The sequence below is a fragment of the Canis lupus genome, chromosome 7 (genome assembly GCF_048164855.1).
Source record: "Canis lupus baileyi chromosome 7, mCanLup2.hap1, whole genome shotgun sequence".
NCBI classification, from domain to species: Eukaryota; Metazoa; Chordata; class Mammalia; order Carnivora; family Canidae; genus Canis; species Canis lupus.
This window is the reverse complement of record NC_132844.1, coordinates 24225366-24250875: the sequence shown is the minus strand read 5'-3', so window position 1 is coordinate 24250875 and position 25510 is coordinate 24225366. Positions and strand designations below refer to the sequence as shown.

The following is a 25510-nucleotide window of genomic DNA, read 5'->3' as shown; positions in this document are numbered from 1 at the left end:
TTTCTGTGACTGAGTAATACTCCATTCTATATATACATCACATAGGAAGAGAGATATTTTGGACCTGAAAGGTAGGTTATGAAATGTACTGGGCTGGCCAGACTTCTCAATGTTTGTCATGTCCACAGTCCCTGAAGTGGCCCTAAGTGGTTCCTTATTCACAGATGCCTCATCATCCTGGTTCGTCATCCTCGCCAAGAGCCACCAAGAGGAGGTCAAGTAAGAAAGTTCTGTTGAACCAAGATGATGATAATGAATCATACAATCTAGACCAATCCAAACTATACTAATCAGTCCTCTTTCTCTGGAATTTGAGCCTTAGATAAACAGTGAGTTAATTGGTAGTGCTAGTGGACGTGGAAATATATAAGAAACACAAACAGAAAGAGTAGTTGAATCACGGGAATGCCAGAACATTTAGAGTAAGGATCAACGAACATCTGCTAGGGGGTGACAAAATAACCTCCTAGTAATTAAGGTGCACGGCATCCTGAATAAATTTTGAGTTTCCAAACTTCATTCCAAGTCTGGTAGGCACTATACTGTCATTCCTGTGTCTCTCTTGAGTTCTGAGCATGAAGGTTTTCATTGCTCCTCTGAGGCCTGGTATGTATCTTGTCTTCCTTATGTCTATGTGGGCATACCCTTAAAACAAATACACCATTACATTAGGAACCTGAGTAAATTTTTGCAATGATAAAAACCTAACAATGTATGCAATGTTCTTTATTTTTTTTAAATATTTTTTAAATTTATTTATGACAGTCACACACAGAGAGAGAGAGGGGCAGAGACACAGGCAGGGGGAGAAGCAGGCTCCATGCACCGGGAGCCTGATGTGGGATTCGATCCTGGGTCTCCAGGATCGCGCCCTGGGCCAAAGGCAGGTGCCAAACCGCTGCGCCACCCAGAGATCCCTGCAATGTTCTTTAAAACAAGGCAGAGGGTGGTAATTTTAGTCAAACCTTGGTAAGTTAGAAAATGCTTGTTCTAACTGCTTCTCTTCTGTGGTCCTCTCTGCCTTCTCCATTTGTTTTGATGTAGAAAGTCATTCTGGAATACTTATAAGAACACTACCTAACTAAAAATACATCAATAAGTCAATAAAAATGTGCCAATATTGTAAGAGTACATTATGTCACACACACAAAACTGGCATTAAGGTATTTTTTTTAAGATTTTATTTATTTATTCATGAGAATCACACACACACAGAGAGGTAGAGACATAGGCAGAGGGAGAAGCAGGCTCCTCACAGGGAGCCTGATGTGGGACTCGATCCTCAAACCGGGATCATGGCCTGAGCTGAAGGCACTCACCGCTGAGCCACCCAGGTGTCCCTGGCATTAAGTTTTTGATGACTTGATCAAGAGTATTTGCAAGTAGGGATGGATCTGGATGTTCCAAGTTTTACAAGGAGCTTAAATCATGAAAAAGATAGTAACTCTGCAGAGTTACAAAACACTCTAGAGCAGGAATTATACTCCAGTTCCATGGTTTCAATATTTAAGGAAGGGGAGATAAAGTCAGAGTGATAATGAGAATAATAGGAAAAAATTAAAAGATAAAAAAAGGGAGAAAGGCGTAAGAGACAAAGAGGGACTAAAGAGATCAAGGTTAATGAAGTGATTATACACTTAATAACTGAGAAGACATATAAGGATTATACACAAGGGCACAATTGCAGTCCCAGTGAGGGGGTTAAAATTTCAAGATTATGAGACGGTTGGATGACTCAGTGGTTAAGCCTCTGCCTTTGATCAGGGCGTGATCCTGGAGTCCTGGGATTGAGTCCCACATCGGGATCCCTGCATGGAGCCTGCTTCTCCCTCTGCCTATATGTCTCTGCCTCTCTCTCTCTCTGTGTCTCTCATGAATAAATAAATAAAATCTAACAGATAAATAAATAAATGTTAAGTTGGGAAGACTACATTTATTTAGTGATGGGATAAATGTTTTAAAAGATTTCATAGTGATAGAATTAGAATTTTTAAAAAATCAATATAGACTCATGACTTTGAAATGCCTTCCAATTTTGTCCAAAAAAATGGCCTAGCAGTGATGTTATTCTAATCCCAATCTGCACTCCTGCAAAACAATCTCATATTCATCTTTGATGCCCAGACTTTTCCACTACTATTTTCTTCACTTAAAGGAACTAAGGTTGTTTGTAAAATAGCTCATTTTGTGTTTTGGTTAGAGAAAGATGGAGATCTTGTGTATTTAAAGCAAGAATGTTTTCAAAAATGTTTGGGAGAAGGGCTGAAGAAACCATAGAACCATCTTAAAAGGATTTTTATTGGCCAAGATCTAAAGATTTAATCAAAAAAGGGAAAATGATTATAGATGATTGCAACTTTGTTAATCTATGAAAGTCCATAATGATTCTCCAAAGGAAAAAAGTTTACAATTTAATGCCAGGTAATTTAGCTATAAAAGATAGGGTGGGGATCCCTGGGTGGCGCAGCGGTTTAGCGCCTGCCTTTGGCCCAGGGCGCGATCCTGGAGACCCGGGATCCAATCCCACGTCAGGCTCCCGGTGCATGGAGCCTGCTTCTCCCTCTGCCTATGTCTCTGCCTCTCTCTCTCTCTCTCTCTCTGTGACTATCATAAATAAATAAAAATTAAAAAAAAAAAAAGATAGTGTGGGGGACGCCTGCCTGGGTGGCTCAGCGGTTGAGCATCTGCCTTCAGCCTAGGGCGTGATTCTGGAGTCCCAAGATCAAGTCCCGAATCGCTCCCTGCATGGAGCCTACTTCTCCCTCTTGCCTGTATCTCTCTCTCTCTGTGTCCCTCATGAATAAATAAATAAAATCTAAATAATAAATAAATAAATAGTCTTTAAGAAAAAAGAAAAAAGAGTGTGGGGTACCTGGTTGGCTCAGTTGGTGGAAGGTGCAGCTCTTGATCTCAGAGTTGTGAATTTGAGTCCCATGTTGGGTGTAGAGATAGCCTGAAAAAAAAAAAAAAAACCTGGGATGCCTGGGTGGCTCAGCGGTTGAGCATCATGTCTTTGGCTCAGGGCATGATCCCGTGGTCCTGGGATCGATTCCCACATCGGGCTCCTGCATTGAGCCTGCTTCTTCCTCTGCCTCTCTGTGTCTCTCGTGAATAAATAAAATCTTAAAAAAAAAAAATCTTTTAAAAAAAGAAGATAGTGTCTGTGATTATACAGATATATTCGTATTTTTAAAAATTTTGTTTATTTATTTGAGAGAGAGGGAAAGGCATGCAAGAGAGAGCACAAGCAGTGGAGAGGAAGAAGAAGACTGCCCATGGAGTGGGGATCTTGATGCAAGGTCCATCCCAGGACCCTGGGATCACGACCTGAGTTGAGGGCAGACACTTAACTGACTGAGCCACCCAGGCGCCCCTAGATATGTTATTTTTTTTTTAAGTTGAATAAATATAGAGTTATATGTATGAGGTTTTTTTTTAAAATCTAAAACATATATTAGTTTACAAAGTATAGGCATGCCTTTTCTCTAATTGCAACAGTAGGGAAGGATGAGTAGAAGAAATTGGAAATCAGCCAAGCAGTCCTGGAAGAAAATATTAACTATACCAAGAACAGAAAGAACTGCTCCACATCATTTGTCACACATAACAATTGGGTAGAAAGGAGATCCAACATTTAATCAGGAGTGGGGCAAAATGATCAAGTAGAAAAATAATTCCATAATGTGTTTCACAATGAGAATATGCTAAATGTCCTGAAGATAGCTAATTTCCCCTCCCTATCTCATGAAAGGTGAAAACTTTCAATGATCCTATTAATTGTAACAAATGAATGAGACCAAATCTGATTGCAAAAAATGAACAACCTAGCTGAATATGTAATGATAAGAAACTGGATTCTGTAAGGTGGCCAAATGAAACCTAAAAACTATATCATTTCAGGAAAGGCATTAAGTTGCATTCTGTGAATGGCAAGGATTTAAAAGGTTTTATCAGCGTATGAAAGGAGAGCCAGCCAGGAGGCACAACCAAGCCTATGACCCAACTAAGATTTAAATTGGTTGAAACCCCAGCTGGTCTAAATAACATGCTTTTTCTTTTGGTTTTATATCTAGGACAAAATAGAATCAAGTCTCTATAATATTACTGTACCCCAGGGCTGCCACTGCTCCTTTGACACCGTGTACCAATAAGAAAAAGACATCTCTTCCTCCAGGTAGCCCCTGGAAAGATAGCTTTTAAAAGCAGAGTGAGAACTGTAGTTCAGGCCTCCCTCCCCCCTTTGGCCAGGCGCCCTCGTGCAAAGCACAGCCTGCATAGGTCTGCTGTTCCTTTTAGGAAGTTTTAAGAAATAAATGTGGTAAAATTACTGCCACCCCAGAAAGGTATAAGGATAAGAATCACAGAGACATTAACTTCAACCTGTGGTAATGGTATGTTAGTAGCAATTTAAATACCAATTTTGTCATTATTGTGAAATTTTGTGCATATTGTTTGCTTCTAAACATAAATCTAATAATTTCAATTAATATTGTCAGACTATGTTGATAAAATAAGGTTTGTGATCGATGCTTAAATGTCTGGGAAAGTTGCAGTTGTTAAGTTTAAACATTTTGATTTCCTAGTTGTGTTCAGTGTTTACAGGAATTTTATTTCATAGACATGAAAGATTAAAAATTTGGGCATCAAGGTAAGTATAAATTGGAGTGTTCCTCTTTTCACACGTGTCCCTTAGAGTGTGGACATTTAAGATCTAAGTAGTAATAGGTAGAGGAAATGGAAATAAAGTCACAATGAGGGGGGGAGAAAAATATTAAGAAAAGGAGGACAGAAGGATGATATTAAAGGCAGAGAAAGGGAGAGGACAGAAGTAAAATGTAAGACAAAAGCAATAGGAGAGCAGAGGAATTCAGAGAGCTCTAAAGGGTTATTGTAGGTCAACTGCTTATTTCATACACGGTTTTTACCTCTTTGTTCTTTAATATCTGGTTTACTTTTCAAGTGTTTATTAAAAAAAAAGGTGTGGGGGGGGCAGCCCAGGTGGCTCAGCGGTTTAGCGCTGCCTTCAGCCCAGGGCCTGATCCTGGAGACCCGGGATGGAGTCCCTCGTTGGGCTCCCTGCATGGAGCCTGCTTCTCTCTCTGCCTCTGTCTCTCTGTGTGTCTTAGGAATAAATAAATAAAATCTTAAAAAAAAAAAAAAAAAAAAAAAGCTTCCTCTAAAGAAACTGTTGACTTAGAAATAAAATCAAGATATGCACTGGGACAAAAGTCCTTTAAGAACCCTGAGAGTCAGGGGATCCCTGTGTGGCTCAGTGGTTTGGCACCTGCCTTAGGCCCAGGGTGTGGTCCTGGGGTCCAGGATCAGGATTGAGTTCCGGGATCGAGTTCCGCATCAGGCTCCCTGTGTGGAGCCTGCTTCTCCCTCTGCCTGTGTCTCTGCCTCTCTCTCTCCCTCTGTCTCATGAATAAATGAATAAAATCTTAAAAAACAAAACAAACAAACAAAAAAAAAAAAACAAAAAAAAAACCTGAGAGTCCTCCCAAAACTTTCTTTATACTTGGAATGTCTTGGTACCTCCATGATTAGCCCTCTGGGCCCAGACAAGAGCATCTGACCTTTTCCTTTATATCGTATAGCACAGATGAAACCAGGTTTGCCTATCAAAATTAGGCTTTCCTAAAGACTAGGATCTATAGGGACTATACCTGAAAAATAACATGAAATCCAATTATCTGGTTTATAAAACCTGGATTATTCTCTTCTGGTGATCCATTCCTACTCCCTGTCTCTTCATGGTGGGCACCATCTTAGTGCCCATCACCCAGGTGATCACAGCTCCAAGGCTACCTTTCTCAACATACAGGATCCAGGGTCTTACATGATGCCTACCCTTCAGGCCTATAAACTACATACATATCTAATAACTCTAACATTCACCCAAGAGATACACACAGATAATAATAGATCTCTTCCATCAAGGGCCCCTCTGAACTACCAGTAGAGAGTAGATTATTCTCCAGGACAGTGTGATATTAATCCCAGATAAAGCCAAACCCTAGTGTGGGATATGATGAAAAGAGAAGTAAGCATTGGGAGTTCAAGGGACTTTAGTCCTTGACCCATTCTGTGACCTTTAGATAACTTTTTAAAAAGATTTTATTTATTTATTCATGAGAGACAGAGAGAGGGGCAGAGACACAGGCAGAGGGAGAAGCAGACTCCCTGCAAGGAGCCCAATGTGGGACTCAATTCCGGACCCTGGGATCACGCCCTAAACCAAAGGCAGATGCTCAGCTGCAGAGCTACCCAGCTCAGCTACACCTCAGCTGCAGGTGTTCCTAGATAAATTATCTTATCTTTAGAGGCTTTATTTGTATGATAGGGAAAATAGAACTCATCTCTAAAGGATTAGGATTAGAATAAAATGAATTAGCTGAAGTGCTCTGAAAAAGTATAAACCCTTAAAAAACAATTCTTTAAAAAAATTTTTTTTAAACTCTTACAAAAACAAAAGAGCTACATTATTCCAGAGTCTCCATAATCTTTTCCACCAACTGTTGCCAGGCCATTCTCTTCACCTGATCTTTAACCCACTTCAATTTGCAGACTAGAGGATTTGAATTAAAGGCCCTCTAAAATCTTTTAAAGCCCTGGAAGTATATAGGTATCCCACTGGATACACAAAACTGAGTAAAATCCAGCAAAAATGATAAAACTCGGCAATGATGGAATGTCATATGACAAGTTTATACAGATCTTCCTCAACTTCCATCTGCATAAAGTTTTGGAAGCATTATTCCGGGTATCCCGTCTGTCCAACTTTGTTACCAATCATAAAACATTTATCGAGCACTACAAAGCGGAAAAATATTGGCTAGAGGCTACGATACAGCTAAGGATACAGAGAAGGGTAAGATTATTGTGGTGGTCTCCAAACTAAAGTGGCAGGTAGTTTGGATGATGTTAAAACTTGGGTCCTTGCCATCCCTGGACTGGAGTTCAAATTCTATTAACTTGCTGTATGATAGCCTGACAAGTACTTTTTGCTTTTCGAAGCCGGTTTCCTCTCTGATAAAGTGGGGACAAAATAGAGTACCTATTCCTTAGGGTCGAGTTCAAATGACATAATTTATGCAAAGCACAGTTTCTGCCACAAAAGTACTTGATAAAAGAGCCATGGTTTGTGTGTGTGAGCGCAGTGCGGAGAGACGATGAGCGTGGGATTTCCAGAACACCCCAGCTAGCAAGATACACTGCAGGTTGCAGAGCTGTTTCACTTTCTCCCTTTGAGACGCAAACCTCCCCCTTTGCTTCCTCAGTGCCAGGCACCGTTTCGTGATCCCAAAGTCTCAGAGTCCTTCAAGTATAAAGACAGTAACATTCCCACTGCTCAATCACGGATTTACGGGGAACGCTGTATTTGCTAAGGGGCCCCTTTCAATCAGTCACTCCCCTTAATTCTCACTCTTTTTACCGCGTTTAAGGAACAGCGCTTGGTGACCCGAGTAAATGAAGACAACAACGCAAGCCACACTTTGCCAAACAGAACTTAAATGTGGACTGATCTCCTTGCAATTGCTAAGAATGAAACCCCTATAACGTACTTTGAAACCTTTTTAAAAAATCCTAATGTTATTATTCTGCTGGGCTTGAAATAAGAGAGACTCCCCCCCCCCCCCCCCAACCAAGGTCAGTGGCTGAGGAGGCATCCGTGGCCTTGAGGTTTCCAGGTTTCTTTCTCCCGCCCCCATCCCCTTTTCCAAATTCGGCCTCGATCTAGCACTAGGACCCCTGCCTTCAGGGCAAGGTGCGGAGGCGAGAAGGGAGCAGGGTGGGGGAGGTCGGGCTGAAACGGAACTTCATTGTTCGCGGGACCGACTCTTCCCGAAAGAGCCCGTTGGCAGCGCCTGCGCAGTGCACGCTCTTTGTGCGGGGCTGCAGCAAGCTGGTTGTTTGTGTGTGTCTCTTGGAGGCGGGGGAGGGAGCGCCGGAGGGGGCGTGGCCTGCGCCGCCGCATCCTGATTGGGCTCTCGGGAGGAGGTGGGCGGGCGAAGGGCGGGGCTTCGGATAACAACACTCGGCGCTGAGGCTGAGGCTATTTGTTGCTGCGCCGCCACCGCCCGAACCATGGTCCGCGCTCCACTCGGGCTCTCTTAGCAGCAGCCGCCGCCGCCGCCCTGCAATCGCTGGCTTCTCTTCCTCCTTTTCTTCTCGCTGAGCCACTTTCCTCCTAGAGCTATGACCGTCGTCTCCGTCCCGCAGCGGGAGCCCCTTGTCCTGGGCGGCCGCCTTGCGCCCCTGGGCTTTTCCGCCCGCGGTTACTTCGGAGCTCTCCCGATGGTGACCACGGCCCCGCCGCCTTTACCCCGAATCCCGGACCCCCGGGCACTGCCCCCCACCCTCTTCCTCCCTCACTTCCTTGGGGGAGACGGTCCCTGCCTGACCCCGCAGCCTCGCGCCCCAGCACCTCTGTCCAACTGCGGTCTGGCTCCGGCGGGAGGCGCCTCTCGGGCAGCGCCAAAGAAGCGGCGCAAGAAGAGGGTGCGGGCCAGCCCGGCGGGGCAGCTGCCCAGCCGCTTCCATCAGTACCAGCAGCACCGGCCGAGCCTCGAGGGCGGGCGGGGCCCCGCGACGGGCCCGAGCGGAGCGCAGGAAGTCCCGGACCGGGCCTCCAGTTTGGCCCCGGGTCCTGCGGCCGCAGCCCAAACTGAGGAAGCGAGCCCGTTCCCTGGCCCGCTGCCGCCCCCGGCGCCCGGCCAGCCCTCGTTCAGAAGAGAGGTAAGGGCCGCGAAGGGGTCATGGGGGCTGCTGGGGGAGTTCTGGCCCTTAGGCAGCCCCCGCCGGGCTCTGGGATTCGGGGCCCCGCACGGAGGGGTCGGCAAGGGGGGGCCGGGGTGAGGGGCGGCTGTTTACTCGGGAGGGAAGTTTCCGTGACGCCCGCTCGGTTCCAGCCCGGGGAGCGGGGGAGGGGGAGGCATGCGCTGGCGCCGCTGATTGGCTCCCGGGACTCAGCCAATGGGAGCCGCGGCTGCGCCCCAGCAACAGCCCCGATTTAGAAGGCTGGCGGCGTTCCAGGGGGTTTCGGCGCTCGGGCGCGCGGCGGGGGGGAGGGGGCCCGCGGGAGGCTGACGTCAGCGCGCTACGTGCGCCGCGCTCCGGCGCTCATGAAGGAGGCGAGGCCGGGGAAGGGGCGGGCGACCGCTCTGGGCTCCCCGACGGCGGCGCGCGTGCACGGCCTCGGCCGTGTTGTGGGTCTGGAGCGGGCCGCGAGCGGCTGCAGTCGGGTTGGCCTTCCGCCGAGCAGCGGTGCCCGGGTGCGGCTCTGCCCCCGCCGCCACCCTTCTCAGCTGTACCTTTTTTTTTAATTTTTTTTTTTTTAACTCTTAAGAAGTTGGCAGGGACGGCTGCACCTGCAGTTCCTGCCTCTCTGGGACGAGAGCTTTTGCGTGCTCGCCTGGCAGATGAATACGGAGTTGCTGACCTTTTCAGTCTACTGTCCTGGGTTTTACTGATGGGAGGTAGTTTTCTTGAGTCCAGAACGATGAAACTTTTCTCTAAAGTTGTAAGTTGCGGTTGACGTTGAAGCCTCTCCATTGCCGCGCCGTTAGGTTAGGGTGAGACTAGCACTCCGGCGAGATTAAGTCGCTAACGAGCTTTTGAAATTGATCTGGGTAGCAAAGTAAAACCTGCCAATTTCAAAGACTTAACGGCCTCAAGAGATGAAAGTAAGTGGCAGCCACTCGTCGTTGGACGAGTATAGAGATTGGCAGCTTCTCGCTAGATTTGATCGCCGTGATTACCGAAATAATAGTACAGTTTTAAGATTCCAGGGCTCTGAAACCGTATCTGATATGCCGTCTCCTTTTGGAGACTTCTTGGTTCCTGGTTAAAAGTAATCTTTTTTCCGGCACTTACTGACCTGGAATGTTAGGGTGGGCGCCCGGGCATTTGTATTCTTGTCCAGCTTCCCTTCCACAGTACAAGTGTGAGAAGGGCGGTGAGCGAATGAAGCACTCTACTCCTCCATCCGGTCATGGCTTCCTGTAAGGATCACTAGTTAGGGAAAGCAGTTAGAATTGGTGCGGCAAGGTTGTTTTTTTAAGGTTTTATTTATTCATGAGACACACAGAGAGACAGGCAGAGACCCAGGCAGAGGGAGAAGCAGGCTCCATGCAGGGAGCCCCACGTGGGACTCGACCCCGGGTCTCCAGGATCACGCCCTGGGCTGAAGGTGGTGCTAAACCGCTGACCCACTCGGGCGTCCTGAGCGGCAAAGTTCTTAAAGGCAATTGTTAAAACAAGAGGTAGGGACAGGTGGAAACAACTTTTTAAAAAAGATTTTATTTATTCATGAGAGACACAAGAGGCAGAGACCTAGGCAGAGGGGGAAGCAGGCTCCACACGGGGAGCCCCATGTGGGACTCCATCCTGGGATTCCAGGATCACGCCCTGGGTCAAAGGCCCAACCGCGAGCCACCCAGGTGTCCCGGAAAGTTTCAGTTTTAAAGTTGCTGCTATATGTGTAGCTGGAAAAGATGATAAAAAATGATTAGTACTTAAATTTATGAAATTTTGTTTTCAGAAGCCGGGAGATAATTTTTCTGTGTACTTAATAACCATTATCAAAACACTTAAAATCTAGTTCCTGCTAACCAAATTTTTATTCTAGAATAATTTTGTTTTTTAAATTTTCTTTCCTGGATAATTTTAAAAGGACTTGACTAAAAGATATATAGTAATCTATGAACATAGGTTTTATTTTTAACCAGACCCAGTCAATCAGAATGAAAGTATGTGAACATCCTCTTGGCCACATCTTACTGTTTGGAAAGTAGCTTGTTACTCTTCCTTACAGTTATAGAAAGATGAACTTGGGTTACTTTGGGTTTCTTTCCCTGTGACACTTCTCCCTACATTACTTATTGGTGGTGGTAGTAAACTTAGATGTGTGCTTATTTGGTAAGTGCAGTGAGCCCACGTTGAAGCAAGGCAGTAAACTGAAGTCCAGAAGAAGAAAACATTAGGTATATGGTGTGAAGTTTGTGACTAATTTTTATCATGAGACTGTATTCACTTTTATGTTCCTTGTCTTTGTAGGTTTTAAAATCAAAGATGGGAAAATCGGAGAAAATTGCCATTCCCCACGGCCAGCTTGTTCATGGTATACACTTGTGTGAACAACCAAAGATAAACAGACAGAAAAGCAAATATAACTTACCACTAACCAAGATCACCTCTGCAAAAAGAAATGAAAATAACTTTTGGCAGGATTCTGTTTCATCCGCTTTAATTCAGAAGCAGGAAAAAAAGCCTTTTAAAAACACTGAGAATATTAAAAATATGCATTTGAAGAAATCAGCATTTCTAACTGAAGTGAACCAAAAGGAAAATTATGCTGGGGCAAAGTTTAGCGATCCACCTTCTCCTAGTGTTCTTCCAAAGCCTCCTAGTCACTGGATGGGAAGCACTATTGAAAATTCCAACCAAAATAGGGAGTTGATGGCAGTACACTTAAAAACTCTCCTAAAAGTTCAAACTTAGATCTCAGATTGCAATGTCTGTCGGTTTTCAAAATCTCTGGACTCTTGAAAAGAAAATTGGTACAGAAATGAAAATTTGCCTTGTAACTTACAAGTGCAAAAGATGAGTTGAAAAAATTACAACCAACAACTTGTATTATATTTTATATTTTGTAAATACTGTATACCATGTATTATGTGTATATTGTTCATACTTGAGAGGTACATTATAGTTTTGTTATGAAAGTATGTATTTTGCCCTGCCAAACGGTAGGTGTTTTGTATATATACAATGGAGAAATTTTAAGTGTGCTAAGGCACATGGAAGACCGATTTATTTGCACAAGGTACTGAGATTTTTTTTAAAGAAACAGTTATCTCAAGGTGAAGATCTAAATGTGAACAGTTTACTAATGCACTACTGAAGTTTAAATCTGTGGCACAATCATTGTAAACATGGGGTTTGTCTATGTTTCTCTAAATTGATTTCTGCGTTCTAATCTGTAATTACTGGAAAACTATTCCCATTTTTACCAAACTTAATTTCTGGTTTTTTGGTTTATCCATTCAAATTTAAGATACTTCTAATTTTAATGCCAACAAAATTGGTTGTACTCAAATTTTTAAATAATAATATAATTTGGCCCCCCCTTTTATACTAGTCTTGGCTCTTTGTGTGTGACTTGTTTGTGTGTCTAGGAGATGGATTTTAACTTAACATTTTACTGGCTTAATGTCTTAGTATTATACTAATTGTCTTTCTCTGAAATTTAAAGGGTCCAATAATTTAATGCTATTACCTCTAAGGGGAGGAATTCCCCATTTTACAATGGAAATGGTTGTGGTCAAAAGTACAGCTGATTTAGTTTATAACCATGTATTTTTATATAAACTTTCATAAATACTATTTGACTTACCCTACAAGTTCAGTGAAAGAAAACACTTGGTTTGGTTTACTAAATTTATATTTATTTTGAATGGTGGTTCTTGAACCAAAGCAAGCATAATTTACATTAAAATAGTAGATGGAAGATTTGGAACCTCCTGATGTTGGCTAAAAGATACAGTAGCTTATGTATTGTTACTTTAAAATTCAAACTTTGTTCTAAAATTCTAAAATCCTAATTTACCCTCTATAGTTTTTAGTTGTACAAAGCTAAAGTTGATCTTGAAACAAAAGGAAAAGATTTTTTAGTAATCAGGCATTACTTAGACATGAAAAGGGTGTTAACAGGGTATATATGATTTTCTTAAGGTGGAATATGAGAAAGGTGCTACTGTTCTTGCAAGAAAAGATATAGAAGAGACTCCTGTCTTGCACATTTGGTTCATAGGAGGGGAGACTTTCAGGCTGTACAAAGGTGATTTTGTGGGCACAATGTTAGAATCGTTATTGATGAGCTGTTATTGAAGCTAGGAGGGTATGAAAACTAGAATAGATACAAAATCTAAGCTAGTTAACAGAACTGGCTGTAGTCTTGTTTACACAGCTCATTCATAACCCAGCCAACTATTCTTGGCCCTGGCTATAAAAAGTTTCATTTCTTTGTAGAGAAAGCTATACTTTTAATAATATTACAATAAAGTTACATATAGCTAGCTTTAAAAATTAGAGAAGCTTTAACAAAATACAGTAAGCTTTCAACCTTGCAAAATTTTGTAAGATTTTTTTTTTTTTCAAGATTTATTTATCTATGATAGGCAGAGACCCAGGAGGAGGGAGAAGCAGGCCCCATCCCAGGAGCCCGAGATGGGACTCGATCCCGGGACTCCAGGATTGCGCCCTGGGCCAAAGGCAGGCGCCAAACCGCTGAGCCACCCAGGGATCCCCTTGTAAGATTTTCTAAGTAAAAAGTAGTTAAATTTTATAAAGGAAATAGATGTTCATAAAGAGGTTTTATGATTTTTTTGAGTGAACAAAATTGGCTAAATTACAGTATAGATGATACAGTGAAAAGGTTAATTAGAAAAGCTGAATAGTTTTGGTGTTAAAAGATTTAGCAGCCTTAATCTCTTTGGACTACTGTAACAGTACTAAAGACTGGATAGCTTATAAATTTGTTTCATTGGTCAGGAAGTCCCAGGATCAACGCACCTGCTGATGTAGTGTCTCCATTTCATGGCTCAGACATGGGGAGTCCTCATCGAGTCACATAGCAGGAAGGTCGGGAGCTTTTTTTTTTTTTTTAAAGATTTTATTCATGAGAGACAGGCAGAGAAGCAGGCTCCATGCTGGGGGCCCAATGTGGGACTCCATCCTGGGACTCTGGGATCACACAAACCTGGGCCGAAGGCAAATGCTTAACCCCTGAGCCACCCAGGCCTCCCTTGAGGGGGCTTTCTTGATCCCCTTTTGTAAGCACATTAACCCATTCATGAGGGTTCTGCCCTTATGTCCTAATTCTACTTCCCAAGGGTTCCACCTTACAATCCCATTAATTGTAGGGTAGGTTTCAACATTATTCACACTTAGTGCTGGCCAATCTATTTAACTACTTTAATTTTTTTTCTACAAGTCTTGAAACATTTCCTCCAATGTTCATTTAACTGGTTCTGTGGGTTTATAAAGCAATTTTGCAGTCACCAGCTTCAGGTGTAAATTTTAACTCCTGGTAGAGGGGGCTCCTAATTGCAAAGGGGCGAAAAGTTAATATGTGAGTGAATTACATGCAATGGCACTTCATTATGGAACATCAGTATGTGGGGTATTCACTGGAATTTTAGTATATTTATTTAAGATTTTATTTATTCATAGAGACAGAGGGAGAGGCAGAGACACAGGCAGAGGGAGAAGCAGGCATCATACAGAGAGCCTGACATGGGACTTGATCCAGGGTCTCCACGATCACGCCCTGGGCTGCAGGCGGCGCTAAACCGCTGCGCCACCGGGGCTGCTCTGAAATTACTTTTAGATAAATGTACAAATACCTCAACTAGCACTGATAAAGTGAAATACTAAGTAACACCACAGAACTTTTATTTGCATTAATGCTTGGTGTACTAAGTATTTTAGTGTACCTGTAGGCAGATCAAGGAAAAGTAATAAAACATCAAATCACACTAAGATTGACAGGAACAGCTCTTTTCAAACTCGTTAAAATACAAATTTTAAGGTGGTTTATGTAATTAGTTAAAAGACTAGATAATGTATTAGGCAAGTAATTACATTTTCAGGACCAGCATTCAGGTTTTTAGGCATACCATTGACCTTTGAATCACATGGGTTCAAAACTGCTGGTCCACTTAGATGTGGATTTTTATAGTATAGTACTGTATTTTCATGAGTTTTCTCTAGCTCACTTTATTGTAAGAATACAGTATCTAATAGAAAATATGCTAGGTGACTTACAGGCTTCTGGTCAACAGACTATTAATAGTTGGGGAAACAAGTTATATGTGGATTTTTGACAGCACAGGAATTAGTACACCTAAACCCCATGTTATTCAGGGGTCTACTGAGCTATGTAATCACCCCTTCACAATAATTGGTATATTTTAGTATAAAGCCATACAAATGTGGGACTTAAATGGGATCCAGTCATGCCACACTTGGGGAAAACCATTTGTATTTCTCTTCAAACTATCTAAAAAACCCACGTTACTTTTGTCTTTACCTGCCCTCTTATAAAAACCCTAAGTCAACTTTCAGCATTGAGAAGGAACAAAACCTAGGCTCTATTGCAGTGCTTCTGCCTTTCAGCACTAGGCCCCAGAATGGACCTGGGGCAGGGGGACATGTGGCAACCCACCCAGGATGGTGAAATTAAGATTGTGAGGAGCTGTGGTAGGCTAGACTCTGCATGCCCCCAGCTTATTCTCAAAAGTATGTATGTATGTATGTATGTATGTATGTATTTATTTATTTATTTATTTATTTATGATAGTCACAGAGAGAGGCAGAGACACAGGCAGAGGGAGAAGCAGGCTCCATGCACCAGGAGCCCGATGTGGGATTCGATCCCAGGTCTCCAGGATCGCGCCCTGGGCCAAAGGCAGGCGCCAAACCACTGCGCCACCCAGGGATCCCTCAAAAGTATTTAGATGTCAGGGAGAGGGTTTGGGTTGTCCTGGCTCAAAGCCACCCACCTCTGCCCTATCCCTGGTTCTAGAAATGTTGGGAAGAACCGTATTAATGGCTTGAAATTACAAAAACGAGGGCTGCTTTTGAGACTAAAGCCTTCAAGAAGTATAAAGACAAATTTTGAGTGGGGACACCAGTTCTAGAAAGAAAGGGAAAGTTTAAAGAGGCAAAGGAACTTTTTTATGCTCATTTTGTATGAAGTTCCATTCCTGCATGTAGATGCAGATACCTTCTCAAATAGTTGGGAAACCCATTTTAGCAGTTCAGACCATAATTTGAAAATTCCCTCAATATTTAGTCACCAATTTTTAGTTTTTTTTTTCTAGTAATGTGTTGTAAATATTAAACTAATGGGTTGCCTTAGAGCTGACCTCTTTCCCAGTCTGATTCCAGAAAATAGTTCATTCTTGCACAGGTTGGATAACATTTCTATATAAGATTCAAAAAGTTCTAAAAAAGAGTTCCTGTCTTTTGGAAAATAAAACTCAATAAAACTGTCTCAGCCACTCCTCCACAACCCTCCCCCCTTGTTTGACATTTCTCAGCTCCTTTGTGACATTTTGAGCAGCATGTCCATAATTTAATGTGTGGGGTTTATGTGTGAGGTATGCTCAGGAAATACAAAGATAATGGCAGAGCTGAAAGTAGTAGCACAAGTGGGGAAGAAATTACATGTGTAACTAAAATACAAGCTGCATTCCCCTTCCCTACAACAAATGCCTGAAGAGGTGAAAAAAGTAGTCACTGTTTCCCCCAGAAAGTAGTGACATTCGTGTGAGTAGGGGTTGTCTAGCACCTTAGAAGTAGTACTGAGTTGGGCCTTAAGATTTTTGACATGTAAAGAAAAGGAAAATAATTGTCAGAGGTAAAAGTGCATAGACAGTCGTGTAAGATAGATGTGGAGTATCCAGTAGTTGAAGACAAGTACAAAGAAAGAACATAAAATATATTGAAAGGTGTACTGTGTTAATAACCTGGGGGCGAGTGTCCTAATAAGAGTTGCAACTTTATTCTGCAAGCATGGCAGCCATCCAAGGTTCATGAGCAAAGGAAAGAGATCCCAGCTTCAAAAAGAAAACAGGTGAAAATATGGAAAACAGCTTGGAAAGGAAAAACTGGAGGAAAAAGGATTTGTCAGTTAATGAGATGAGCCTAAGGATTCCCTCTATAGGCAAGGACTTACTTAAAGGTTTCGAAGGTAGAATGAATTGAGCAACTGCATGGAGGGTAAGAAAGAGTTTTTAAATTGGGCAATTAGGGAAACAAATTAACAATGAGGGAACTCTGGAGCGGGATCTGAATTATAGATGCCTTTTGGATTTGCATGTAGAATGTGGAGGGGTGTGTAGGACATCTACGTGGAAATACACAGCAAGTAGAAGATAGGTCAGCGCTAGAAGTAGTTTGGTAATAGTGCACAGAAGCACTATTTACAACTTGAAAATGGAGCTGAAATATTTTGTCTTCCTGTAGCCTCTCTTCTCTCACAAGGCTTAACATCTTTACCAGTACTCTTGAGCTCATCCTGTCTCCTGGGGACTCTGAACTTCACCTATGACAGCAAATTAGTTGAATTAGTATTTCCTCAGGAGGCGCCTACCTGGCACAGATGGGTTAAGTGTTGGCTCTTGATTTGGGCTGAGCTCTTGATTGCCTGGAGCCCCACGTCTCGACTCAGTGCAGAGCCTACGTGAGATTCGCTCTCCTCCCTCTGTCCCTTCTGTTCATGCTCTCAAATAAATCTTAAAAAAAAAAAAGAAAGGATTTCCTCTCAAACTGTTAAATGGTGATTGGTTACCTACCTGTAAAAGCCTGTTAGGAGAGAGTTCCAATTCAAGTTCTGAATTGATAGCAGGGGAGCCCATTTGGTGAAGGGAGTAAAAAAGTTCACCTCCTCTTTGTTAGTCCAAGGTTTCAAACCAGGTAAAACTGACCTTTAATAACTTTTTTTATTTTTATTTTTTATTTTTATTTATTTATGATAGTCACACACAGAGAGAGAGAGGCAGAGACACAGGCAGAGGGAGAAGCAGGCTCCATGCACGGGGAGCCCAACGTGGGATTCAATCCTGGGTCTCAGGATCGCGCCCTGGGCCAAAGGCAGGCGCCAAACCGCTGCGCCACCCAGGGATCCCTAATAACTTTTTTTAAAGTAGTTTCTACACCCAGTGTGGGACTCAAACTCACAACCCTAAGATCAAGACTTGCATACCCTACTAAGCCAGGGTGCCCCCAACCTTTTATACTTCTCTATTTTTTGTGTGTGCAATCTCGTATCTCCTAATGACTCTCCATCATATTGCGGAATACATTATCCTTTATTCATAGGTTGGAAGGCCCCCCCAATTCCCATGCCTGTAGGCAATTGATACCTGCTTCAGGTATCAAAGGGAATCAAACATATTTACTTACACTTGTGTGTGGAAAGGCTGATAGTCCCATCATCCATATATATTTAAGTTTTTGAAAGGCATTGCTGAACTAAATGCATTTTAAAAATCTCAGGCCTAAAAATAATAAAAATAAAAAATCTCAGGCCTGCCTTGCTGAGCATCTGATTCCCGAGCTAACTCCTTTAGATTTCTTTGTATTTCCTTTTCTCCTAAATCCATAAATCTTTCAAGAACCCCAAAACGCAAGTTTTCAAATGGAAAGAGGATGTCTGTGTTGTGACATGAGATAGCCGAAGTGTGTAAAAAACATTTTAAAAAGGCATGTGTAATTCAGGAACTACTTGTTTCTAAATTAGGAAATTTGAGAGTACATTTTATAGAATGCTATTTATCAACACATTAACATTTTATCTTTGAAAGAAACCTTGAAAGTTACAGGATTCTCTGAAAGTATGGGGTAGACGGAGGTTTTTTTTTTTTTTTTTTTAAGATTTTATTTATTTATTCATCAGAGACAGAGAGAGAGAGAGAGATAGGCAGAGACACAGGCAGAGGGAGAAGCAGGCTCCATGCAGGGAGCCCGACATGGGACTCGATCCCAAGTCTCCAGGATGAGGCCTGGGCCGAAGGCAGGTGCCAAACCACTGAGTCACTCAGGGATCCCCTAATTTTTTAAGTTAGGGATCATCTATTTTATGCTTGAACTAAATCTCTTTTCTTTAAATCTCTTAGATTGTCTTGAATTATTCTCTGACAGTTTTTGGATTGCTTTTCATATCCTTTGCAATTATCTTGGAATTCTAAATTAAATATACTGAAATGTATAAGTAATGTTCCCAACACCCAGGAATTGTATTTGTCAAACTTAAGCTCGTGCTATAATCCCAAATAGAATTACAATTTAAGCTTTATAAAAGGTGTTGCATTTACTGAGGGTTCGTTGTTGAGATCTTGGAGTTCATTTTCTAAAGCATAGTTTATAGTAATGTTCCCTTAGTATAGAAATGGTAACACAAATTTAAAGTGTCTTGAGGAATAGTTTATCATAGACTACGGTGATATTAATTACAGTCTGAATTAAGTAATGGTAGAAAAGATGGGAGGACAGCAGAAGCTACCTACATAGAAAATCATATGCACATCTGTCAAAGGAGGCTACATGTTCTAGTCAAGCTCCATTAGATCATGTATTATGAATGTAGAATAGCTTAAAAGATACTGATAAAAAATAATGACAAATACTTCACTTCTCTAGCAATTTACTTAAGAATTTCTTAAGAAAGGATTCAGGAAAGTAATTTTTCCTAATTTAATAAAGTGGCAGAAAATGTGGTAAATCTGGTTGTAAAGATAATAGATACTAATCAAATTCCTTCAAAGCTGGTCATATATACATAGCTACCCCTAAATTATTACAGATAGTTCTTTTATTCTAATATTAGAAATTAACCTGATTAGTTGTCAAAACCAAATTACAAATGTATTCTCGGCAATCTAGAATCTTGAGCAGGGGATGGCAGGTAAAAGACATTTTGACTTTTGATTACTTCCAACATGCAAATGTTTGATTTAAATTGAACTCAAAATTGCCTTCTAATATTAAGATCTTTATTTTTTAAAGACTTTATTTATTCATTAGAGAGAGAGAGGCAGAGACACAGGCGGAGGGAGAAGCAGGCTCCATACAGGGAGCCTGATGTGGGACTCGATCCTGGGACTCCAGGGTCATGCCCTGGGCCAAAGGCAGATGCTCAACCGCTGAACCACCCAGGCGTCCCAGAAAAATCTTTAAATAAGATTATTATACTGTACTTAGCAACATCAAATCATAGAGAGCTTTGGTTCTTCCTATCAAAACCTTAGAGAGCTGTAATTCTGGGGATCATCCTATGAAATAAAGGCTGTCAGTGGTTGAAATTACCCTTACTCTTCAAGTGATCAGGCATTTATTGCTCTCAAATTTTAGAATGATTAAAGGGTTAATATCAAAGATCAGATAGCCCTTTTCCATTAGCTTTCCAAAGGTCCTACTCACTGTACATTCCTTAACCACCTGTGTCTATTAAGCTCCTATAATCTGATGCTTGAGACCAGACCCTAAATTTCGAAAGAGAAGAGAATTAGGTTTGTGAAAGGTATTCAGCTAAGGTTTTCTGATCACTCTTTAGCTAACTGGAGTATCCTATTTATTAACACTCTGGTTTTCAAATTTTTACTGTTAAATTCAAAATAATTGGAAAATACATGGATATAAATGTAACAGAGCAAGTAAAATTTACTGTTAATTGTAGAATTTAGGTAGTGGGGTATATGGGTGTTCACTGTAAAATTAATTTCTTTACTGAGGAGTTTTGTAACAGTCTTAATAGAATTTGGGAAGATTAAGGCTGCTTTACTATTCACTCCAACATTATATGTAAGTTGAGTACATGCCAATAATTCTAAATTCAATAATTCTAAAAGCTTATATGTAGCATACAAGCATAAAGTTTCTCTTGAAGTTGTAACTGTTAATCTCCTGTTTTTCTTTACAATTTCAAGTCTGGTTAGTTGGTTATCACACTTATAATAGAACGACTCTAGTTAACGACTGAAACACCAAAGCCATTGTAAACAAGAACTGAAAGATTAGAGAGAGGATAATGTATTTAAGCATTCAAGAAATGTATTTGGCTTATTCGGGAAATGTGACAGTCAACATTTAATATTAATGTTGACATAAATGCTGATTGCAGAAGCTTTAATCAGGGAGGATGAAGAGACAGATGGAAGCTTACAAAGATTCTGAAGGGGATTTATAATAACTGCCCATGGTGTGAAAGTTAAAGAAATTATCTAAAGTGGAACAACTTGAACTTCAAGCAGTGAAAAGAAATAGGTATGTATGACTCCCAAAAGAGAAGAAAGGGGATGGCTGAAGGGCTTGGTTAGCATTGAGGTGGTTAGGAAGTAGGAGGGCATGGGGATGTAAAACTCTTAACTCTTCATTGGTTCCTACTCTTTAAAGCCTTTAATGTTGAATTAATACCAATGGTGCTAACGGGAAGCTAAAAGTGTTTAAAATTACTCTGTAAAAGATGTAGTTCCACTTTCCATGATAGACTAAGTCATATAAAAACCATAACCTTTTAGTGAAAATAGAGGAAAGACAAAGTATGGTCAACGAAACCTTTTAGGAATATTTGACTACTAACCAGCAGGCCAGAACTCTGTATAAAGTGCTTTCATATGAGATATTTTAAAATAAAAGTTTTTCATCCATGTTTTTAAGTGTTATTTGAAAAAAAAACAAAACACCTCATTTAGTAGATTCTATGGTAAGAGGGAATAACAAAGTACAAAACAGTACCAAAAATGGTTCAACTTATATATCCATTAAAAATTTAAAGGACTATCTTAACAAAACTAGAACATTAATATTTTTCAATTCAGCTACATTTAATACATTAAGGCCAAAATCTGAAGATTTACTGACAATGATGAATATCAATGCTTTTCTATAAAATTCTTATGAAATCATTTATTTCACAATTCCTTCATTTTTAAAATACAAAATTTCCCAGAAGAGACTGACCAGTTGTATAGCTTATGTCAACTTTGAAAAGGTTTTCAACAGAATACTTTTCTCAAGTTGTGAAGTATTATTTTCACAAAGCAAATACTACCTTACCAATGTAACAGTTATGATTCCTAATCCACCCCGCCCAAGCCATTAAAATTCAATTCACTATTAAAGAAACAGGCTATTCCTTGGGGGTTGGAAGGCTTTTTTTTTTTTTTTTTTTTCTTTTAAAGACTTGATTGGTTGATTTAGGGAGAGCGAGCATGAGCAGGGAGGGGGCAGAGGGAGAGGGAGGGGGAGAGAGAGAGAGAGAGAGAGAGAGAGATTGAGAGAGACGGAGTGCACATGCACCCATGAGAGAGCCCAAGGCTGGTCTTGATCCCACAACCCCTGATATATAACTGACTGAGCACCCAGGCACCCTTGGAAGACTTACACTGAGATTTTTCTTGAGACTGAAGTCAACTTAACAGTATTTTAAATCTATACTATTAGGAAAAGCTAGGCAAACTAGAATGTAATTATTTATACTTTAGAAAACAGGTGGTCATAGCAATGAATTCTGTTTTCCTCAACCTACCTCTTTGAAGATATTTATAAAAAGTGTATACAGTACTTAGCCATTTAGTTCATATAATTATGAACTAGAGAAGTAGTAATTTCACTTCATGTTTCAATTACACTTTTTCTGAGAAACCACTCATACTACACATAAGATCAAACAGTAATGGACATTCAATCAACCCATTTCTATGACCAAGTGCTAATTATTGGCCAGGCATTCTCTCATCTAAAGAGACTGACCCTTTAAATTTTTTGTCAGTGTTCTGAAAGTACCTGAAATCTGACAAACAGTAAGATATTCTTGATTTCAATTTGTAATCTATTTACTATAAACATGTAGGTTGAATATAGTGTTTTGAATTACATGAAAGATATACTTAAAATCACTTACTTTTAAAAAACAGTAACGATCAATCTACTCAACATCCATCTACCACAAGTTGATACAATTTCTTTTCATAAGTTCAGAAATGCAGTGTATTCCTATAATCTAAGATTCATATAGCCCTTTCCCCCAAACAGGATAAAAACATTTTAATTTTGGGGAGAAAATAGTAATGTTGGGACATAATAATCTATATTTTTTAATTTCAATTTTTCATGATTCCTTTAAGCAAAAAGAAAAAGGGGTCATTATTGTATTAATTTGAAAGAACTAAATCAACCTGCTATGTCTAACACTTGTATCAGAGAATATATTTCTAAAAAAGTTTATTGACTCAATTATATTTAATTTGCTTTATTTTATAAACATCTTTTAAAGGCAAACAAGACGTAAATTTTCCAGAGAGCCTAAACTGATCTTGTAAACCAATGCCAGAGTTCATATGATCCTAAATATACTATTCATCACGGGAGGGATTTAAATGCTAAGGTGCATAATCTTCATTTAATACTTGGAAATGTATTCTAGTCAAATATAGGTAAGTTCGGACTCCAAAACTCACTAAACCACTGATCCTTAAACTCTTGCAAGTCATGGACTTGTTTGAAAATCTACAGGGCCTAGAAGTAAAGTTTTAGTTCCATGATGCCAAGTTAACATGTCTGCACCAAACCATACTAAGTAGCGTGTGTGTGTGTGTGTGTGTGTGTAATACACACACACACACATATATGATTTTTTTTTTCATATATATGATTTTATTTACTTTTTAGACACACAGAGATTGTGGTACACAAACAGGTAGAGGGAGAAGCAGACTCCCTGCTGAGCAGGGGGCCTGATGCAGGGCTTGATCCCAGGACCCCAGGATCATGACCTGAGCTGAAGGCTGGACTAAGCCACCCAGGCACTCCATTTTATATATATATATGTATATATATATATATGTATATGTATATATATATATATATATATTTTTTTTTTTTTTTTAAATAAACTACCCTCTACCCTCAATGTGGGACTCAAACTCCCCACCCCAAGATGGAGTCACATGCGCGACCAGCTGAGCCAGCCAAGTGCCCCTAGGTAGCATATATTTATCTACATATAAATACTTTAAATATTTCACCACTCTGTTTAGGAAACAAATTTTAATTTTTAATTCTAAGAACTTACAATTTTAATTTAGTTTAGAGGACTGTAAATGTATTTCTAAATACTTCACATTTTAACTAATTTTGCTTGCCTCTTGCAATGGGACGATAATAAGGCAGACATTATGTGTAATATAACAGTTGCATCTCAAGTAAACACTACAAATAACATATAAAGTCCCCAAATTAGTTCTTTTCATTTAAAAATAAGTTAGGATTAAATCCTAGCCTCCAAATAAAAAATCTGGCATATTCCACTGTTTGCAACTGCAAAGTATCAGCTGCTATACAGAAATTATTTGTGTAGTATTCATGGGGAAAAAGAAAACAAACAGTTGTAGTGGCCATTTTTATTTTCTTTGACATTAACTTATCCTCTGATCCTGAACAAATATACACAGGCAGCTCTCCTACACTAAGCTCGGGAGGTACCTGAATAAATACATTATCTTTAAAGGAAATGATCACAGATGTATAAAACATTTGCTTTATTTATTAACAATCTTATCCTAAGTATCTTCTCCTAAATGATCCAAGAAACAATTCTATAACAAAAGTGAATCCTAGAATAGAGATATACCTAGAAGACAATTTCTCAAGCAACCAGCACAACTGTCAATTTCCACTTAGTCACAGAACCCATTTATACTGAAAACTTATAATAATTTATTTTCCTAATTCTATTTTCTCCTTTCACTCTAAACATTATCTTAGTTTAGCATATATCTGTCACAGATTTCTCTTCCAAAAAGTATAACAATCAGGGAGGGGTAGTTTGGAGCCCAGCCACTGCCCACTCCCAAGTCTAATAGTGTGTGACCTGGTGGGTATCACTGAACCTCTCTGCATCTCATTTTCTTTATCTGCAGTGGTTTTTATCTCATACAGTTGTTGTAATGATGAGTGAATAATGCAAAACTTATAGAGCAGTGCCAAGTAAATGCTCAAAGAAGTCTGAACTATTATCATTTGAGTTTTTCCGTCAAATCAAATAGTATCTTCCTAAGCAGTCTAAAGATTATAATGGAAAACCAAATCAGGAGTAAGTCAAAGGAAAAGCAATTTCAGAAATATCGCTGTATTAATTTTTCACTAAGATGTAATTAAATGCAAAGTAAAGACACTATAAATCAATTTCTACTTAGTATTTCAAATTACTGCATATATACGTGGATAAACCCAAACATTTATTTAGAAAATATAAAACATTACTATTAATACTTATCTGTTCTTTCTTTGGACTATCCTTTAAATTTTTAACAATGCCACATAATTTTATGACTAAATTTTATTACAGCTGAACACTTCAAAGAGCTGTAGTTTTGAAATAAATTGTTCTTATGATTAAATAAAGAAAATGTATTCAGAAAGTACTGTACAGTTTACATTAACTTATGGTACTTGTCTAAATATCACCAGCATATAAATTATTCTGTAAAGTTGTTTCTTACATAGGGTCTAAAATGCAAAGAAAAGTAGAATTTGTATTTAAAAAAGAAAATAGAAGCAACACTGGCTCCTATATGCCAAAAATATAAGACAGATTTTTTTCTTAAGCACTCTAGATACAAATATTAACTGTATGGGCTGAGAACTTTTAATTTTCAATATAATTCAACAAAGTACACAAGTAGAACTCTATAAATATATCCCCTATAATAATCATATGCAAAACCATTTTATCACAAATACTACCAAAACCCTCTGAAAAACGTAAACTACAAACACATTTTTAAAGAAATTCTCAGGTTTAACAACTACAAAAGCAATATCAATAAAGTTATTTGGTTTATAAAAATGAAGGACAGTGTAAAGTAAATCTGAATACCACAAAGCTTATTGAGGATGCAGTCTTGAATTCCTTAATACAAGATACTCAACACTTTCAAAA

The 25510-nt window shown here is 40.0% G+C and overlaps 1 protein-coding gene and 1 long non-coding RNA gene across 5 annotated transcripts; one reads left to right on the top strand and one right to left on the bottom strand.

Moving 5' to 3' along the window:
• Positions 1-697: 697 nt before the first annotated feature.
• Positions 698-8928, bottom strand: LOC140636663 (uncharacterized). Its single transcript, XR_012033887.1, has 3 exons — positions 8429-8928; positions 2873-2953; positions 698-927 (listed from the first exon to the last, which is right to left on the bottom strand). It is a non-coding gene; the product is annotated as an uncharacterized lncRNA (long non-coding RNA).
• Positions 7624-21215, top strand: PNRC1 (proline rich nuclear receptor coactivator 1). 4 transcript variants are annotated; one of them, XR_012033883.1, is made up of 3 exons: positions 9282-9523; positions 10083-10265; positions 11059-11210. XR_012033883.1 is itself a non-coding variant. In XM_072832091.1 (2 exons), exons 1-2 carry the CDS (start codon positions 8200-8202, stop codon positions 11500-11502), a joined length of 984 nt encoding a protein of 327 aa, XP_072688192.1. In that variant the 5' UTR covers positions 7624-8199; the 3' UTR covers positions 11503-21215. The 4 variants fall into 4 exon arrangements, 1 of the variants encoding a protein (XP_072688192.1); XM_072832091.1 differs by lacking the exons at positions 9282-9523; positions 10083-10265 and adding an exon at positions 7624-8739 and having other exon boundaries at positions 11059-21215; XR_012033882.1 differs by lacking the exon at positions 10083-10265.
• The last annotated feature ends 4295 nt before the right edge of the window (positions 21216-25510 follow it).

Excerpts from the sequence above, each read along its gene's own strand:
- PNRC1 (XM_072832091.1), top strand. The coding sequence starts at position 8,200 with ATGACCGTCGTCTCCGTCCCGCAGCGGGAGCCCCTTGTCCTGGGCGGC. Across the intron at positions 8,740-11,058 it reads AGCCCTCGTTCAGAAGAGAG|GTTTTAAAATCAAAGATGGG; the intron begins GTAAGGGCCGCG and ends TTGTCTTTGTAG.